The sequence below is a fragment of the Brassica rapa genome, chromosome A07 (genome assembly GCF_000309985.2).
Source record: "Brassica rapa cultivar Chiifu-401-42 chromosome A07, CAAS_Brap_v3.01, whole genome shotgun sequence".
Classification (NCBI taxonomy): Eukaryota; Viridiplantae; Streptophyta; class Magnoliopsida; order Brassicales; family Brassicaceae; genus Brassica; species Brassica rapa.
In genome coordinates, this window is record NC_024801.2 from 28,063,210 (window position 1) to 28,076,363 (window position 13,154).

The following is a 13,154-nucleotide window of genomic DNA, read 5'->3' on the forward strand; positions in this document are numbered from 1 at the left end:
CTGAAAATTGCATTTAACTCTTTCTTGACCTTATGGTTAAGTGTACTGGCATTCTGATAAACTTTCAAGAACTAAACATTTAACAGTTTGAAATATCAAAAATTTAAACTCTGGATATTAAGATTAAAACTCGTAAACAAGCTCCTTTGATTTCTTGTAACAAAGACGTAGGAAGTCATATGGTTTTTGCTCATTTGTAATCATAGTAGCAGTTTCCATAGCCTGTAATGAGGAAAAATTTAACCTGATATTTTTTTATATGATAATTGTTGTAGAAAGGAGAAGAAGAGGAAGATAATGCTCACTGGGATTAGTTATGACAATGAGTCCAGAGTTCTTGAAATTGCAGTTCCAATAGTTTCTTCCATTAGCTTGGTAATACAGATTCATGGCGACAGAAGCATGGTTTATGAGATTACCGGGGGAGTAACATGGACATCCACTCGAAAGAACGCGACAATCCACATGAGAACATGCGTAGTTTATGTTATCTAGAAGTGCTGCTTGATCCGAAGATGGTTTAGCCACACACCATGTCTTCGTCTATTACAACAAAACTCATTTGAGTAAGAAGAACAAACATTGTTTTAACTTATAATGATAACTAGTCTAAGCATATACCTCTGCGTTGACTTTGATAAAGTTTCTTTCTGTGAGGAAAAGAATACCAAGATGAAACTGTTAAGTAAAACTAGTGACATGTAACGTCAGATTCAGTAAGTAAACTAAGATGGTTGAGTACCTGACGAGAGGTAGAAGAAGATGAGGAAGCAAAGGCACATCCATGCTTTAGCCATGTTGTTTGGTTTTTTTTTCTGAGTGAGAATTCTTCTACAAATCTTTTGTATATAAATGATGAGCGAGTGATCAGTCATGAATTTTCTTTTAAAGAAAGAGATTTTTAGTTTATGCTTTCACGCTTTTGAGGTGAATAATCCAGCAAATTGCTTACAATTAAAGTAAGAGTTTTAGCAAAAGTGACAGTATAAACCGTATTGTTAGAGATCATGTCGGTTTTGGTTTAAAGTTAAACCTAAAGAATCATATTCAATCTTTTGTAATTGGCCATTTAAAACACACAAAAAAAGATATGTCCATATGTTATTACACTAGAAATATTTTGATATCCTTGAATTTCTATATAACTTTTTTGTCAAATTTTTTATCTTTAAATTAAAAAAATAGCATCCAAGTAGTTTCATCTACAAGGTTTAATGTGTGAGAATAACATAAAAGAGACCCCCAAAATAAATAACGAGACATCAAAACGTGAGCTGAGCTGTAAATTAGGGTAATGTTTAGATCCAATGCTCACTTTGTACGAGCATCTTAGTATAATACTTAGATGATGTATGTATAATATACATGCTTTTGTTTATAATCCTTTATTCCTCGGGAAAAAGATTATAGATTTGTAATATTTAAATTACGTTTTAACTTTCCAGTCCACTTATCAAAGAAGCGAATCTCGAAGTGCAACTTTTATTTTGGTACTGAAATATTATTGGTTCAATCAAGTTTCTTAAAAACATACACTCACGAGCTTGGTCAGAGAGGAATCAGAAGAAAGAACATTTCTAAAGGCTAATGTATTCAAGCAATTTGACGACCTCGGTCATGGTCGGTCTAACGTCCGGTTCCGGTTCTAGACACATCATCGCTATACCAAACACATCGTTCATCTCTTGAACCGGTGATCCTCTTAACCTGTTATCTATCACCACCTCTTCTCTTTGGTCTCTCACCACTCCTTTTACCTGCATACAAATTACGACGTCCTTAGGAACCGAACTAGAGTAGTAATTTACCTTTTAAAACAATGAAAACAGAAGAATAACTTCTTACCCACGTAACAAGCTTTGTTCCTTCTTCAAAAAACTCATCATCTGTTGGTCTTCTTCCGGTCAAAAGCTCCAGAAGAAGAACACCAAAACTATATACATCTCCTTTCATTGTAGCTTTACCCGTATCGAAATACTCTGTGTTAGAAACATACATGAACAAAACCAATACTAAGTTTCTGTTATGGATCTGAATTCAACAAATCTAAGTTCTTGTACAAACCAGGAGCTAAGTATCCAAACGTTCCAGCTACAAACGTCGAGACATGAGTCTTGTCTGGCTCCATCAAAGTGGCTAAACCGAAATCCGAAACCCTAGTTTCCATGTTATGATCAAGAAGTATATTACTAGATTTGATATCTCTATGGATAATATGAGGGATGCAATCATGATGAAGGTAAGAGATCCCTCTAGCCGCTCCAACCGCTATTTTATACCTAGCCGCCCAATCCAAAACCTTACCATCTCCAGATTTTTTTCCTGCAAATAGAAAAATAACCTTGTGGCTCAAGAAATAGCTAGGATACAAGTGTACTTGTGACTCAAGAAACCGATTTAATACACGTTTTTGTGTTTAATCCTCCTCATTTTCAACTTACCGTGTAGAAAAGAATCTAAGCTTCCATTAGGCATAAGCTCATAGATGAGGAGATTGAAGTGTGGAGAGGTGTAGTAACCATGGAGAGTAACAATGTTTCTGTGTTTTATATCAGCCATTGATTCTAACTCTCTATGAAACCCTCCGTCTCTCTCAGAGTCTCCTCTGTTTAGCCTCTTCACAGCAAAAGCTGTTGACTCATTGATCGTTAGTCTGTAAACAGTTCCAAATCCTCCAGAACCAAGAATGTCTTTGTTACTTAGCTTATGTGTCTTCTTCATAAACAAGTCCGAGGAAACAGAGTTTAGTAATGGTGACCTAAACATCACCATCTTCCCTCCTCCTTTAACTGAAAAATTACATAAATCAAAACACTATAGAAACCATTTATATATAATCAATGCTAGATTTTACCTGGAAATCCATTTTCATGAACTGTATGTTTTCTCTTCCATCTCTTGTATAGAAGAAGAGCTATTATGATCTTACCAGTGACAAAAGCAACCACAGAGATTGTTATGTAAAGAGTTGTTTCCTTTGCATTAGCCATTGTTTCTATTCACAAACCCCTTTGAATGAAGAAAAGATAAAGAAGACAAGACAAGAAGTTGGTTATGGAGATGGACACAAGAAAAGAAAGTAGGTTTACAACTTTTTTTATCCTCACCAACATTTCAACACGCCACATATGAACTATATCCATAATGTTACTATTACGTATGAAATGAAAACAGAGTTTCTATTATTAAAGAACATCCGCTTTTGTTGAAAACATTAAATGTGATGTACACACTTTATGCAAAAAAAAAAAAAGTGATAAAAGCACTCATGAAAATTGGTATGTTACCAGCTATTATCTAGCTTTTGTCGTTGAATTTGTGCTCTGCATCTAAAACAAGATCAGTAAAATCATTGCAAATTGCAATGTTTAACATCAAGTTGAGCCTGACTCTGAGCTTTTACAATGTGCTTAAAACAGACTTAATTAGAGTGTTTATATCAATGTTACAAAAATTTGGTAAGGGGTAACTAAGCGTTTTGTATATGCCTAGCGATAAGATGGATTATTCCGAATCTAGAGGGAACCTAGGCATTAACAAATTCTTAGTTTATTTTTATATTTGGTTTTTATATTCAAGACTTTAGTTTTTGTTATTATAAAATTGTTTTAATGAATTATAAAAAAATTGATATACAAAAAGAGAAATTAAAAAATTGAAAAAGTCCACACAAAAATCGTCCCAGGAAAACCGTTCTCGTGACGGTTAATGGCGATCGTAAGTGCGATTTTTTCTCCTTCCCACTGATTAAAATTTGGCTCTGATCAAAGCAACAACTAGTGTTTCTGGTGATGCATCTACAATCCAAACGTCATCATGGTGATTGCAGTGATGAAAATAGCCATGGTTATGGCTCTTCTCCAACGACAAATACATAGTATTTTGTCATTTCTCTTTCTCGTAACCATGGTGGTTGTGGAGGGATTCGTCTTGATGATGATGATCATTAATCAGAATCTGGATTTTCAGGGTTTGAGATCAGTTCATCCATCGTCAACAAGAGGTCTAACGCAACAACATTCGGTACGTAACATGTTATTTGAATACATTCACGGTGTCGGTACAGGACAGTCTTACGGCAAGTTCACTATGACATCTTCTATCTCCGTGGTGGAAAAGGTCCACTGCGATGATATCTTGCTTATTCATCGCTATAGATGGTGCCTTGGCCGAAGAATTTGGGATCCAGGAAAGTTACAAGCTTTTATGAAGCAACTACATCACAAGATCAAGATGAGAAGATCAATTTTAGGAGAAACAAATGGAGAATCTTTTAAAATCTATATTTCGATACAATATATTTGGTATCGAAATATGGATAAATCTGCATTATCGTTGAAGCCATGTAAACCACCATGGAAAAAACGATCTTCCAAAATAGAAGATGAAGCCTTTTTGTTGTACGGCGACGTTCTTATAGTCGTTGAAAGTTGGTTATCTCAGTTTTTAGTTTTTGCAGTTGAATCAATATATTGGATTCAAAACTGGAAAATATCTATAGTTCTAAACTGGGATAAGATCAACATAATACAACAAAAGGAAGTGGTGTTTATGATGCGATGCAAATTTAAAGCTCGCAGAAGAACTGATAGAGTTGATACTCTATCAAAAAAGAAGACCGTGGAGGAAAAGCATATTTACAAGTTAATTCTTTTGATCTAGTGTTGTTTACTCTTCATCTTGATTATGCTATTAGTTGTGTTTTATTATCTTATGTATTGTATATGTATTTGTTTCTGTTACATTCTAATTAATAAATTCAAGTTGATAAAAAAAAAAAAAAAACAAAAAGAGAAATCATAAAAATTAGTAGATTTTCATTAATCTTGTTGCTTGATTTAACCGATTTACACGAATTTAAATAAATTTAAACCACATTAGAGCAATTTAAACTAAATTATGATAATTTAAACCAATTTAGATCGAATCGTTTCGGTTATAAACCATTTACCTGATTCTTAGAACCTTAGTTTTTATTATTATGACTTCAATGACAAGAGGAAGAACAAGAAGATTCTCTTTATTACATATATGAGATAGACTTGTAAGAAAGATCTATATGGTTTTAGTTGGAAACATGGCTTTTATGATGAGGGGTCCAAAGTCATAAGATCAAGGTGTGACTTCCCATTGAGCTTCCGAGCAAAGAAGGCATCAAAGAACTCTTGTGTACTCATACTTTTAAACAAACGTTCCTGCTTGTGCTTATCCACAAGGCTTTTCGCCGGACCAATCACCGTCTCCTTTCCCGGACTGTGAAACATAGCAACAGATAACCTCTCTTTCTCTGCATTCACCATCACTCTATGCTCGATGCTTTTATATCTCCCATTCGTTATAATCTTTAACAAATAAACAAAACATTAACAACTAAAGCAAAAGCATCTTAGGAGTTATAAGTTGCATCTCTTACCTCTAGGATCTCGCCAACATTAACAACTAAAGCATCTTGAAGCGGTTTCACCACAACCCATTTGTTATCTTTCTTGATCTGAAGCCCTTCCACTTGATTCACCTGCAATAGAATCGTGAGACCTGCAGCGTCTGAATGTGGAGTCAAACCGATGACTCGATCCGGCTGTGGACATGGAGGATAGTAGTTGATCTTTATAGATTGCCAAACATCTCCAAACAAATCTTCCATCTCTTCTCGTTTGACCTCAAGAACACACGCCATTTTCTCAAAGAGAGTCTTGGCTAAGCTCTTCACTTGAGAGGAGTAAGTCTCCACAGTTTCTCTGAAAGAAGGAGGTAACTTGGAGAACAAGTGAGGTTTGCGTGATCGAATAGGTTCGGTGGTGAGGATGAACATATCTCCCCAGTCAAGTTTCTGATCCTCGGAGACGATGTTGACCTGTCCGAATCCTTCGAACTCGCCGCTTCTCTGCCAGAGTTTCATCTTCTCTTCCATGGGGAGGTTGAAGAGGTCTTTAGCCTCTGTCTCTAACTTTTCAAGAAAAGAAGAATCTATTCCATGGTTGACTAGCTGTTGTATACAGACTGAAAGATTCAAGTAAGAGAGCTTTTAAATATAAATATAAATACAAAGATTCAAAGGGAGTTTACTTGGAAAAATCCCCAATCTTGGCAAGCGAGATCGAGCTTCTCTAGCTCGGTATCCATGGCGGAAACAGAACACAAGCGCTGCATGTCGATAACTGGGAGCTTTGAGCTCAGACAAGAATCAGCCAAAGTCTCTGTTTTGTCTTGTTCAGACCGAAGATACCTCGGAGGAACAGTGTTCTCTTTGGCGATCTCTAGAACAGAAGGTACTAGGAGAGAGCTCCACTGTGTTTCTCCTTCTGCTTCCATAGAGTTTCTACCACACAAAACAGCAAAAACAAAGAAACAAAGATACAAAGCTTGGAACTTTTGATCCACCCAACAACCAAATTATCAGCAAGAAACCAAACAAAGAAACTGAAGTCAAGTCAGAGAGGAAGGGAAAAGAAAATTGATTTGGAGAAGATGACTTTAAACTTCCAAAATTACCCTTAACATGTGTTGTTATTACATAATAGCCTTTTCAAAAAAGCTCATCACTCACAAGTCTACAACAAGACCAAACCTTTTTTGTTCAACAAACTTAACTAAACCGGTCCTGACTCAGTCTTCAAGCTGTTTTGGAGCACTGCGTCTCCAGACACCAGCCAAGACGCTACCGATGATGGAGTGACAGACGCTAGAAACAGCACACGGTACTGCAGTGAGCGGGTTCCCAAAATGCTCTGCCGCTAGAACAAGTCCAAGCACCGAGTTCTTCACCATTACACAAAAAAAGCTTCAGTTGAGATTCAGTTATAGACAGCTGGTTTACTCACAAACTGTGCCTTACCTGCATGCCAACTTCGATAGAGACAGTTCTTGACGAGGCCACATCGATTCTGAGTAACCTCGAGAACAGATAGCCAAAGAGAAATCCAGAGAGGTGAAGAAGGACACAAGCCATGACCACTTGTTTCCCTGAAGCGAGTATGGCAGATGCGTTCTGACCAATCGCAGTCCCGCAGAGAATCGCGACCGTTCCAACCGCGATTGGAGCCATAAGAGGAGTAACAAACTTCACCACTCTTTGGAAGTACTGGTTCATAAATGCACCAGCCAACACTGGGAGAAGAACCACCTGTGACAGGAAGGGTTTAGTTAATCCAAACTTGCTCGCTCTCATTCAAAACCAAGAAACTAGCTTGAACCAACAAGACCTGTAGTGTTGACTTTACTAGTCCAAGAGCATCGACTGCGACGTATTGTTTGGCTAGCTTGGCCGTAAGAAGCGGCGTCATGATCTAGAAAACGGAATGGAAACAAAGATTATTACTCCCTCCGTTTCATTTAATTTGTCATTTTTAGGTTCATGCATGCACATAGATTAAGAAAATATTTAATTTTGCATATTTCCAAAATAAAAATATCATTACCTATACACCTAAACATATTTCAACCAATAGAAATTGGAGAATAATATTAATAAATTTTGCATTGAAATTCTAAACAAAACTTATTTCGAAACAAAAATTTACGGAGAGAGTATTTATGATGCCTTAATCTAGAAGAAGTATGGCAAAACAGATGAAACTAACCACAGCTGAAAGAGTACTAGCTGCTGTCATCAACACCGATAGTGCAACATTCCCACTATAACGTGAACAAAAAAAAATCAGATTACACAGTTGTTCTGAAACATATGGAACCAAAATTAAAATAATTTACGCACCGTGCAATGTAAGTGACAATGTTACTTGCCGTACCTTAAACAAATGAGAAAGCATCAGAGCACATCATTAATGAATCAGAATGTTCTAAAACTCAAATCAAGTAAAGAATGTGGTTTTTACCGCCTGGACAGCAACCAACCAATATGAGACCGGCTGCATAATGTGATGGCAAGTTCAAGAGTTTGCTCACTAGAAATGCTGATAATGGCATGACCTGCAACATGATTCCTCAGCAAGTTATGGACATTACACAAAGAAGTGGTAATTACAAAAAGGCTAGGTCAAGCACAATCATGCATTGATTAACTCGCTTAAACCACCAAGATCATGAGCTCAAGCAAGGTCAAAAACTACTCCACGAGATTATGTTTATCAAATAACAACACTGGTCCCTTAAAGATCTCATCTTTCCTTATTTCCATTCTAACTTTTTGTATAACTTATAGATTCCCAACAAGGGTCAATGATGATAATGGCATGACCTGCAACACAGTTCCAAAGCAAGTTACGACCTTATCCAAGCTCTAATACTACCATTTCGACCCAAAGAAGTGGTAATTACAAAAAGAATTAGCTAACTGCAACTCTCAGAATGAATCAAAATCAGGCATTGATTAATTCACTTAAACCACCAAGATCATGAGCTCAACCAAAGCCACAAACTACTTAACAAGATCAAGTTACCAAACCTAACAAAAACTATCATCAGATACCAACACTGGTTCCTTAAAGATCTCATCTTTCTCTATAACTTATACATTCCATCAAGAGACAATGATGATTAGAGCATTGCGAGAGACAAACCATACCGAGTACTGCAACACAAAGCCGGCGAAGAGCTCTTTGGGCATCTTCAACGCGCCGCGAAGATCATCGAGAGTCAAAGTCATCCCCATCCCAAGCATCGTGATGGTAAGACCTATAATGGTCAAATCAGGAGTGACCCAATTGAAAGCACTCGGCTTCACCAGCCCCAGCAAGCACCCAAGAGATACCCACACCGGAAACGCCGTCGACACCGCCTCTCCCAGAAACTCGACCCACTCCCCAAAGCTCCTCTTTTTCTCTTTCTCAGCGGGGAAGTCGTTCGACGAAACGCCGCAGCGAGTCAAAAGCTCAACGCTTCGCCGCTGCTTACACGTATCAGGAAGAGCCAAACGCGGTTTGAGAGTAATCTCGCGAGTTGAGCAGCAAGAGATGCGACGTAGAGAAGGCAGCGGAGTGAGATTGTACTTGCTAAAGGAGTTCGCTTTCAATGGCGTTGTCAGAGAGAGAGAAATCACGGAGGAGGCCATTTTTTTTTCTCCGTCGTCGGCGATTCGATTCTCTGATCGGAGCAACGAAGAAGACGAAGAAACCTACTCACGTGCCATCACGTGATCTTACCACGTTTAGTGTTTACAAAATGGTCCCTGTGTAAAACTTATTTCTCTGCTTTACCCAGCTTAAACTAGTTTTGCAGAAATCGTTCCCTTTCGTATTATAAGCGCGCTTTAAATGTTTAACGAACAACATAAAATCAAATAAAAATTGGTATATTCTCTTAGTTTAATTCAGTCACAAGTGACCATAATTGAATGTGTCGGTGATCTGATTGATCTCTGCATATGGGCTACTGCATTGAATGATTGCATATCGAAATTTAGTATTACTATCAATACGAATTCAATTGCCATGTCAAATTACGAAACAGTCCTTATTTTGGTATAACGTATTTAATAAGAGTTTCAAAACTTTGAGAGCCATATAAAATGGTACCTACTACTAGCTCAGACGTAAACGCAAACGCATTGTCCTTATCTCATAAATTTATATCCCAATTCAGATTTTTTTTCAAATTAAATTCAGATTGTCTAAATCAAAATTTAGATTATATTCCATATGTTTCAAAATGATAACTTTCACATACATTAATAAAACATTTTAAATTTAATTATATATATATATATATATATTCTGATTAATTATTTCTTACCATTTTGAGCCAATATGAAATTAATACAATTAATTTTTAAAATTTACATTGTATCATTATTATCTAATGAGACTAATCAACTAGTAATTTATACCACCAAAAATTATTAACATAAACCATTTCTATTTGAGTCGTGAATTTTTTAGTTTGTATAAATAAGATCGGAAAAATAATTATATATAATTTTAGATATTTTAAACTATTTTAATAAAAAATTAAAAAAAAGGTTAAATGTATTTAATATATATAGTCAATAATAAAATTTTGATCTATAAAATTTTATGAATATAAAAACTATTTTTAATATATATAATTTTATATTATATCCAATTTTTTTAATTATTAAAGCAGATTGTCTAAATCAAAAATTAAGACAAGAATCAATCAGTAATTAACACTAGCAGTAACTTAACAACATGCGAAGTTAATGTCTTAACCAAACGCGCGATCTCAAAACACGCGTCTCAAGCCGTGAACCTACTATACTACCCCGCTTATGTAAATAACAGAGCAATCAGAGGGCATTTTCGTAACTTTAATCTGTATATAAACAACTCCTCCAGTCTTCTTCTTCCCTCTCAAATGAGTCTTGTCTGTGGTCTTTGATCGTCACAAAGATCCCAAAATTTCTCAGAGAGGTATGTAACGTTTCATTTCTAAAGTTTCTTACTTTATATAGTTATCTCTCACCGTCATTAGATCTAAACCTTCATAAACTCTCTATAGCTTTTGATGTTTTTAGTTAGATCTGGATCTAACATCTAAGGTTTCGTTTTTATATTGTAATAACGCATGAAAGTCCGTTTCTTTGTTGTTGTTGTTGTTGTTATTGTCTAGATGGCTTCGTACACGCCCAAGAACATTCTCATAACCGGAGCCGCCGGTTTCATCGCCTCCCACGTGGCGAACAGGCTCATCCGAACCTACCCTCACTACAAGATCGTGGTCCTCGACAAGCTCGACTACTGCTCCAACCTCAAGAACCTTAACCCTTCGAAAAACTCCCCCAGCTTCAAGTTCGTGAAAGGCGACATCGCCAGCGCCGACCTCGTCAACCACCTCCTCATCACCGAAGGCATCGACACCATCATGCACTTCGCCGCTCAGACCCACGTCGACAACTCCTTCGGCAACAGCTTCGAGTTCACCAAGAACAACATCTACGGTACCCACGTCCTCCTCGAGGCCTGTAAGGTGACAGGCCAGGTGCGGAGGTTTATCCACGTGAGTACCGATGAGGTCTACGGGGAGACTGACGAGGACGCGCTCGTGGGTAACCACGAGGCCTCTCAGCTTCTCCCCACGAACCCTTACTCTGCGACCAAGGCTGGCGCGGAGATGCTTGTGATGGCGTATGGGCGATCTTATGGTTTGCCAGTTATTACTACTCGTGGGAACAATGTTTATGGGCCGAATCAGTTTCCTGAGAAGCTGATTCCGAAGTTTATTTTGCTGGCAATGAGAGGGAAGGTTCTTCCGATTCACGGAGATGGGTCGAACGTGAGGAGTTATCTTTACTGTGAGGACGTTGCTGAGGCCTTTGAGGTGATTCTCCACAAGGGGGAGGTTGGGCATGTTTATAACATTGGGACTAAGAAGGAGAGGAGAGTGAACGATGTGGCTAGAGATGTTTGCAAGCTCTTTGGCATGGACCCTGAGGCGAGTATTAAGTTTGTTGAGAACCGGCCTTTTAATGATCAGAGGTATTTTCTCGACGATGAGAAGCTGAAGAAGCTGGGGTGGTCGGAGAGGACGACGTGGGAGGAAGGGTTGAAGAAGACTATGGAGTGGTATACTCAGAACCCTGAGTGGTGGGGTGATGTCTCTGGAGCTTTGCTTCCTCATCCGAGGATGCTGATGATGCCCGGTGGGCGACATTTCGATGGATCAGATGAGATTTCTTCAGCAGCTTCGGTGTCTGACAAGCCGAGTCAAACCCACATGGTGGTTCCAAGCACAAGGAGCAGTACCAGCACGCCGCAGAAGCCTTCTCTCAAGTTCTTGATATATGGTAAAACCGGATGGATTGGTGGTCTGCTTGGGAAGCTATGTGAGAAGCAAGGGATTGCTTATGAGTATGGGAAAGGGAGGTTGGAGGATAGAGCTTCTCTTTTGCAGGATGTTATGAGTGTTAAGCCGACTCATGTTTTCAACTCGGCTGGTGTGACTGGGAGACCTAATGTTGACTGGTGTGAGTCTCACAAGACAGAGACCATCCGTGCCAATGTTGCTGGGACTTTGACTCTGGCTGATGTCTGCAGAGAGCATGGCCTTTTGATGATGAACTTCGCTACTGGTTGTATATTTGAGTATGATGAGAAGCATCCTGAAGGTTCGGGTGTTGGATTCAAGGAGGAAGACACTCCCAACTTCACTGGCTCCTTCTACTCAAAAACCAAAGCCATGGTAACTAACTCTCTCTTGCTCTGTCATGAATGTGTCTCTTACGATGAAGTTCAACTGGATATGAAAATAAAATAAAAACTTCAAAAATAATACAAAAATATTATGAAAACTAATTTATTTAGATAGATATTAAAAACAATATGATATTTATGAAATCTTTCTAACATTTGCAACTTTTTTTAATTTTTTAACTTGAATTTGAAAAAACCGGGTTCTAATATCGAACCAAGTAACTAGTTTTAGCGAGTTTGGCCGGTTTTGACCAGGTTTTCCGGTTTTACTCGAATCCGGTTTTTAGCACAAAACTCTTATATCTGTTATTTCTTTGTTATGAATGTGTCTTGCTTGCAGGTCGAGGAGCTGCTAAAGGAGTATGACAACGTATGCACATTGAGGGTAAGGATGCCAATCTCTTCAGATCTAAACAACCCACGCAACTTCATCACCAAGATCTCAAGGTACAACAAAGTAGTCAACATCCCAAACAGCATGACAGTGTTGGACGAGCTCTTACCAATCTCCATCGAGATGGCCAAAAGAAACTTGAAAGGGATCTGGAACTTCACAAACCCGGGCGTGGTGAGCCACAACGAGATCCTAGAGATGTACAGAGACTACATCAACCCTGAGTTCAAATGGGCAAACTTCACGTTAGAGGAGCAAGCTAAAGTCATTGTAGCTCCAAGAAGTAACAACGAGATGGATGCTTCTAAGCTCAAGAAAGAGTTCCCTGAGCTACTCTCCATCAAGGAGTCGTTGATTAAGTATGCATTTGAGCCAAACAAGAAGACTTGAATGAGAGAATGGTTTGTGATTCTTCATTAGATTAATCACTAATAATATCTATTATATGTTTTGTTTATTGTTTCTTGATTATATTGTTTGATCACTCTTACTACGATCACTAGCTTTTCTTTAAGGGTGTGTTATAGTTTGATTATTCTATGTAATAGAGATTTAATTTTTATTCATACTGTTTATTCAACACACCATTGGTTTTGAAAGAGAGAAAAGGGTTGTGATTCTTCATTAGATTAATCACTAATAATATCTACTAT

General features: G+C 37.8%; 5 protein-coding genes across 6 annotated transcripts; 1 reads left to right on the forward strand and 4 right to left on the reverse strand.

Moving 5' to 3' along the window:
• Nucleotides 1-33: 33 nt before the first annotated feature.
• LOC103832330 (glucan endo-1,3-beta-glucosidase) lies at nt 34-1,421 on the reverse strand. Of its 2 annotated transcripts, XM_009108313.3 has the most exons (4): nt 743-1,421; nt 622-650; nt 306-543; nt 34-222 (listed from the first exon to the last, which is right to left on the reverse strand). In XM_009108313.3, exons 1-4 carry the CDS (start codon nt 873-875, stop codon nt 191-193), a joined length of 432 nt encoding a protein of 143 aa, XP_009106561.2. In that variant the 5' UTR covers nt 876-1,421; the 3' UTR covers nt 34-190. The 2 variants fall into 2 exon arrangements, with proteins under 2 accessions (XP_009106561.2, XP_033130466.1); XM_033274575.1 differs by having other exon boundaries at nt 34-543; nt 743-1,180.
• Nucleotides 1,422-1,466: 45 nt separating this feature from the next.
• LOC103832331 (receptor-like serine/threonine-protein kinase At1g78530) lies at nt 1,467-3,087 on the reverse strand. Its single transcript, XM_009108314.3, has 5 exons — nt 2,855-3,087; nt 2,442-2,789; nt 2,065-2,322; nt 1,846-1,979; nt 1,467-1,757 (listed from the first exon to the last, which is right to left on the reverse strand). Exons 1-5 carry the CDS (start codon nt 2,988-2,990, stop codon nt 1,578-1,580), a joined length of 1,056 nt encoding a protein of 351 aa, XP_009106562.1. The 5' UTR covers nt 2,991-3,087; the 3' UTR covers nt 1,467-1,577.
• Nucleotides 3,088-4,952: 1,865 nt separating this feature from the next.
• Nucleotides 4,953-6,433, reverse strand: LOC103832334 (protein SRG1). Its single transcript, XM_009108316.2, has 3 exons — nt 6,067-6,433; nt 5,414-5,986; nt 4,953-5,342 (listed from the first exon to the last, which is right to left on the reverse strand). The coding sequence occupies exons 1-3, from the start codon at nt 6,310-6,312 to the stop codon at nt 5,085-5,087; spliced, it is 1,077 nt and encodes a 358-aa protein (XP_009106564.1). The 5' UTR covers nt 6,313-6,433; the 3' UTR covers nt 4,953-5,084.
• Nucleotides 6,434-6,454: 21 nt separating this feature from the next.
• On the reverse strand, nt 6,455-9,584 carry LOC103832333 (probable sodium/metabolite cotransporter BASS1, chloroplastic). The gene is made up of 7 exons (XM_009108315.3): nt 8,525-9,584; nt 7,836-7,929; nt 7,715-7,748; nt 7,581-7,635; nt 7,203-7,286; nt 6,836-7,123; nt 6,455-6,759 (listed from the first exon to the last, which is right to left on the reverse strand). The coding sequence occupies exons 1-7, from the start codon at nt 9,008-9,010 to the stop codon at nt 6,607-6,609; spliced, it is 1,194 nt and encodes a 397-aa protein (XP_009106563.1). The 5' UTR covers nt 9,011-9,584; the 3' UTR covers nt 6,455-6,606.
• Nucleotides 9,585-10,169: 585 nt separating this feature from the next.
• Nucleotides 10,170-13,135, forward strand: LOC103832335 (trifunctional UDP-glucose 4,6-dehydratase/UDP-4-keto-6-deoxy-D-glucose 3,5-epimerase/UDP-4-keto-L-rhamnose-reductase RHM1). Its single transcript, XM_009108317.3, has 3 exons — nt 10,170-10,328; nt 10,528-12,096; nt 12,448-13,135. The coding sequence occupies exons 2-3, from the start codon at nt 10,528-10,530 to the stop codon at nt 12,889-12,891; spliced, it is 2,013 nt and encodes a 670-aa protein (XP_009106565.2). The 5' UTR covers nt 10,170-10,328; the 3' UTR covers nt 12,892-13,135.
• The last annotated feature ends 19 nt before the right edge of the window (nt 13,136-13,154 follow it).